At 43.0% G+C, this 6,000-nt stretch overlaps 1 protein-coding gene across 1 annotated transcript in view; it reads right to left on the bottom strand.

The window, feature by feature from the left end:
- The window catches only part of LOC143282637 (uncharacterized), a 196,627-nt gene that overhangs the window by 122,463 nt on the left and 68,164 nt on the right, over window positions 1–6,000 (bottom strand). Inside the window, exon 5 of the mRNA XM_076588286.1 lies at window positions 3,769–3,822. Coding sequence (XP_076444401.1) covers window positions 3,769–3,822 — 54 coding nt within the window. The remainder of the gene's footprint in view (window positions 1–3,768; window positions 3,823–6,000) is intronic.

The following is a 6,000-nucleotide window of genomic DNA, read 5'->3' as shown; positions in this document are numbered from 1 at the left end:
GGACCCCAGGACCCAGATTGAAAGCCCTGAATAACTTTTCCACTCAGCTATTGTGTCTCTTCTGTATGGCCATGGCTGATCAAAGAGAGGAGCTGATATCCCAGTATTATGCTCAATGGTTACCACTTCTTCTTTCTCTTTTTTCTTTTCTTCTTTATTTCAATTTTTATTAATGCATTCAGTTCTTTGTTGAATGGTGCTGGTTAAGGGTTTTATCCACACAAAAAAAAAAAAAAGGAAGAAAATCCAAGACTTTTCCAGATCGTGAAGGGAAAACATATTTAATATTTCCAAGACTTTTCCAGCCCTGGAAATGGTTCTCTCATTCTTCCAGGACAGACTTCCATGACTGCAGCAACCCTGATCACAATGCCTGTCTGTTCATTATTGAATTTATTCTGAGCCACATGTACAGGGCAGTCAACTGCCGGGGAATGGATTTCTATGCCGTTTTATGAGGCCCACTGCTGGAGGTAGCTTCACAACAACACTCTGCCTTCACTTCTTCACTCTCTTTTTTTAAGGCCTCTGTTGCATGCAAGTTCACGGTGTAACTTGTTTTCTTTTTATTTTATTCTCTCTCTCTCTCTCTCTCTTTTAGGCCTCCGTTGCATGCAAGTTCAAGGAGTAACATGTTTTCTCTTTGTTTTATTCTCTCTCTCTTTGCTTGTAGTGCAGCATGTGGGACTTTCTCCACTGTCTGGAGATGAAGAAATGGGAGTGCGGGATAACTCGCTCACCCACTCTCATCTATATGCACCCCCCCCCCTCCCCCAACCCCAATAGATCTTGTCTATCAACCCCCTGGCTGTTGCTGGTGAGTACCCTTGTCTGTGAAGGGCTGCCACCTCACTGAGATCAGACACATCTTACAGGTCAGGATGTCAGTGAAGGGCTGCCACCTCACTGAGGTAAGACACAGCTTACAGGTCAGGATGTCAGTGAAGGGCTGCCACCTCACTGTGATAAGACACAGCTTACAGGTCAGGATGTCAGTGAAGGGCTGTAACCTCACTAAGACACAGCTTACAGGTCAGGATGTCAGTGAAGGGCTGTCACCTCACTGAGATAAGACACAGCTTACAGGTCAGGATGTCAGTGAAGGGCTGTAACCTCACTAAGACACAGCTTACAGGTCAGGATGTCAATGAAGGGCTGTAACCTCACTAAGACAGAGCTTACAGGTCAGGATGTCAGTGAAGGGCTGTCACCTCACTGAGATAAGACACAGCTTACAGGTCAGGATGTCAATGAAGGGCTGTAACCTCACTAAGACACAGCTTACAGGTCAGGATGTCAGTGAAGGGCTGCCACCTCACTGTGATAAGACACAGCTTACAGGTCAGGATGTCAATGAAGGGCTGTAACCTCACTGAGATAAGACAGTGCTTACAGGTCAGGATGTCAGTGAAGGGCTGTCACCTCACTGTGATAAGACACAGCTTACAGGTCAGGATGTCAGTGAAGGGCTGTAACCTCACTAAGACACAGCTTACAGGTCAGGATGTCAATGAAGGGCTGTAACCTCACTAAGACAGAGCTTACAGGTCAGGATGTCAGTGAAGGGCTGTCACCTCACTGAGATAAGACACAGCTTACAGGTCAGGATGTCAGTGAAGGGCTGTCACCTCACTGAGGTAAGACACAGCTTACAGGTCAGGATGTCAATGAAGGGCTGTCACCTCACTGAGGTAAGACACAGCTTACAGGTCAGGATGTCAGTGAAGGGCTGTCACCTCACTGAGATCAGACACAGCTTACAGGTCAGAATGTCAGTGAAGGGCTGTCACCTCACTGAGATCAGACACAGCTTACAGGTCAGAATGTCAGTGAAGGGCTGTCACCTCACTGAGATCAGACACAGCTTACAGGTCAGGATGTCAGTGAAGGGCTGTCACCTCACTGAGATCAGACACAGCTTACAGGTCAGAATGTCAGTGAAGGGCTGTCACCTCACTGAGATCAGACACAGCTTACAGGTCAGGACGTCTGTCACCATTCTTCACATGCACTTTTCATCTCAGGATTGCCTTACATTTACTCAGAAAAATTAGCGAATTTACATTGTGAGTACACAAAAGTAGCTGCACTTCATGTTCCAACCACTCTGATCTAATTACACCCACCTTCCGTTCTCCAGGGGTCATAGCATGGTTTGTTTCTTTTTGCCCAGTGTGCAGATAACAGGGTGTTGTTTTTTGTTGTTGTTGTTTCAACTTTCCCAATCAACAAGAGTAAAGCTATTTTAATTGTGGAAACAGCCAGAAGCAACCGGTTTGACGTGAAATTGGGAAATCATGATCACACAGCCAACAGCACTGAAGGCCTAACACTCTGATGTCACTTGTGGTGTTAGCAGTAAAAGATTGTATTGTTCTGGTTGCCTCTATACCTGTTGTTCAAAGCTTTGTTGGTATTCAAATTGTTTACAGAAAAACAGAATTCAAGGGTGTTAAGTGTGTGCAGGACAGGGACGGGTGGTGTGGGGGTGATACGTTTGTGTGTGCATGCGTGCGTGCGTGTGTGTGTGTGTGTGTTCGTTCGTTCTTTTGCTTAATGTCTATCCACATCTGTGATTTTAGAAAAAGATTGTATTGTTCTGGTTGCCTCTATACCTGTTGTGCAAAGCTTTGTTGGTATTCAAATTGTTTACAGTAAACCAGAATTCAAGGGTATTAAGTGTGTGCAGGACAGGGACGGGTGGGGTGGGGGTGATACGTTTGTGTGTGTGTGTGTATTTGTGTGAGCGTGTGTGTGTGCGCATGCGCGTGTGTGCACTTGTGTGTGCATGTGTGGGAGCTTGTGCTTGTGGTGGTAATCAAACACAGACACACACACACAAATGCAAAAGCCTGAACAATACACATGTTTACAAACAAACATCACAATATAGGACACAAACACCATATCTATGAACACATGTGCATAAAATACATACAGAGAGAGAGAAAGAGAGAGAGACACACACACACAATCATATACATATATATATATATATATATATATTCAAACATATAAATATAATTTACACAGCATCTGTCATTTTCCTCAGATAATGTTACCTTCATGCAAACTACAGCACATAGGCTCTGTTTTCATGGGCACTTCCTCTCTCTGAATCCCAACTCAATCCGCACTACACATCTTTCATTCCCCTGCTCCCCCCACCCCCACATATCCAGAAACCATACCTTTCACAGACAATATCAACAGAAACTCATCTGAAAAACAGATAGTCATCTTCCTCTGCAATCTTTTCCTTTTGTGTCCCTGTGTTCACCTGTATATCAATGGTTTCCTATAAACAACTGATCTCACCTGTCTCTGAAACTGCTTGATGTCGGACACCCCTCCCAGTCCCTCTGTTCACCTGTATATCAATGGTTTCCTATAAACAACTCATCTCACCTGTCTCTGAAACTGCTTGATGTCGGACACCCCTCCCAGTCCCTCTGTTCACCTGTATATCAATGGTTTCCTATAAACAACTCATCTCACCTGTCTCTGAAACTGCTTGATGTCGGACACCCCTCCCAGTCCCTCTGTTCACCTGTATATCAATGGTTTCCTATAAACAACTCATCTCACCTGTCTCTGAAACTGCTTGATGTCGGACACCCCTCCCAGTCCCTCTGTTCACCTGTATATCAATGGTTTCCTATAAACAACTCATCTCACCTGTCTCTGAAACTGCTTGATGTCGGACACCCCTCCCAGTCCCTCTGTTCACCTGTATATCAATGGTTTCCTATAAACAACTCATCTCACCTGTCTCTGAAACTGCTTGATGTCGGACACCCCTCCCGGCTTAGTCACAAACACCTGTGGCAAGAAAGACAACAACAAAAATTAACATCAATCATCTATAAAAATAGGGTGAAACAAACATCAACAATACCTACATCATGCAACACCTTCATCAATAATTCAAAGAGCATACTGGGAACAGAGGGGGACAACTGAGTGCTCACTACCATGAACAGTTATAAATTATGCATCACAGCAATCATTACAAGAATTCATTTCACTTGCCTTTTTTTTTGTAAGTCATTCAATCCAAGCCCCCTCCACACCCACATCTTCCCATAGTTTCTCCATGTCAGATTTAAACAAGTTATACTTCAAACTTATCAAAGAAACAGTATAATCAAGTCCTGTTTCTAAATGTAAATGAAAACTTCTCAGTTTTACATGGACTATCAAGCATCCCCAATGATCACCTGAAGCTGAACATTCTAAGGGTGTTCTGAACTTACTTGGCATTCTAATTCTTTTGGTTCCTTTTGCCAAAAAATTGGTTTTCAAACTGTCATCAGCTAATCACATTACAATAAGACTGCTCCATGGTGCAACAAATCCAAATTCTAACTGCTCCATGGTGCAACAAATCCAAATTCTAACTGCTCCATGGTGCAACAAATCCAAATTCTAACTGCTCCATGGTGCAACAAATCCAAATTCTAACTGCTCCATGGTGTAACAAATCCAAATTCTAACTGCTCCATGGTGCAACAAATCCAAATTCTAACTGCTCCATGGTGTAACTGCTCCATGGTGTAACTGCTCCATGGTGTAACAAATCCAAATTCTAACTGCTCCATGGTGCAACAAATCCAAATTCTAACTGCTCCATGGTGTAACTGCTCCATGGTGTAACTGCTCCATGGTGTAACAAATCCAAATTCTAACTGCTCCATGGTGTAACAAATCCAAATTCTAACTGCTCCATGGTGTAACTGCTCCATGGTGTAACAAATCCAAATTCTAACTGCTCCATGGTGTAACTGCTCCATGGTGTAACTGCTCCATGGTGTAACTGCTCCATGGTGTAACTCCATGGTGTAACAAATCCAAATTCTAACTGCTCCATGGTGTAACAAATCCAAATTCTAACTGCTCCATGGTGCAACAAATCCAAATTCTAACTGTTCCATGGTGTAACAAATCCAAATTCTAACTGCTCCATGGTGTAACTGCTCCATGGTGTAACAAATCCAAATTCTAACTGCTCCATGGTGCAACAAATCCAAATTCTAACTGCTCCATGGTGTAACTGCTCCATGGTGTAACAAATCCAAATTCTAACTGCTCCATGGTGTAACTGCTCCATGGTGTAACAAATCCAAATTCTAACTGCTCCATGGTGTAACAAATCCAAATTCTAACTGCTCCATGGTGCAACAAATCCAAATTCTAACTGTTCCATGGTGTAACAAATCCAAATTCTAACTGCTCCATGGTGTAACTGCTCCATGGTGTAACAAATCCAAATTCTAACTGCTCCATGGTGCAACAAATCCAAATTCTAACTGCTCCATGGTGTAACTGCTCCATGGTGTAACAAATCCAAATTCTAACTGTTCCATGGTGTAACTGCTCCATGGTGTAACAAATCCAAATTCTAACTGCTCCATGGTGTAACAAATCCAAATTCTAACTGCTCCATGGTGTAACTGCTCCATGGTGTAACAAATCCAAATTCTAACTGCTCCATGGTGCAACAAATCCAAATTCTAACTGCTCCATGGTGTAACTGCTCCATGGTGTAACTGTTCCATGGTGTAACAAATCCAAATTCTAACTGCTCCATGGTGTAACTGCTCCATGGTGTAACAAATCCAAATTCTAACTGCTCCATGGTGTAACAAATCCAAATTCTAACTGCTCCATGGTGTAACTGCTCCATGGTGTAACAAATCCAAATTCTAACTGCTCCATGGTGTAACTGCTCCATGGTGCAACAAATCCAAATTCTAACTGCTCCATGGTGTAACTGCTCCATGGTGTAACAAATCCAAATTCTAACTGTTCCATGGTGTAACTGTTCCATGGTGTAACAAATCCAAATTCTAACTGCTCCATGGTGTAACTGTTCCATGGTGTAACAAATCCAAATTCTAACTGCTCCATGGTGTAACTGCTCCATGGTGTAACAAATCCAAATTCTAACTGCTCCATGGTGTAACTGCTCCATGGTGTAACAAATCCAAATTCTAACTG

The sequence above is a fragment of the Babylonia areolata genome, chromosome 6 (assembly GCF_041734735.1).
Source record: "Babylonia areolata isolate BAREFJ2019XMU chromosome 6, ASM4173473v1, whole genome shotgun sequence".
NCBI classification, from domain to species: domain Eukaryota; kingdom Metazoa; phylum Mollusca; class Gastropoda; order Neogastropoda; family Buccinidae; genus Babylonia; species Babylonia areolata.
This window is presented reverse-complemented; position numbering and strand designations above follow the sequence as displayed.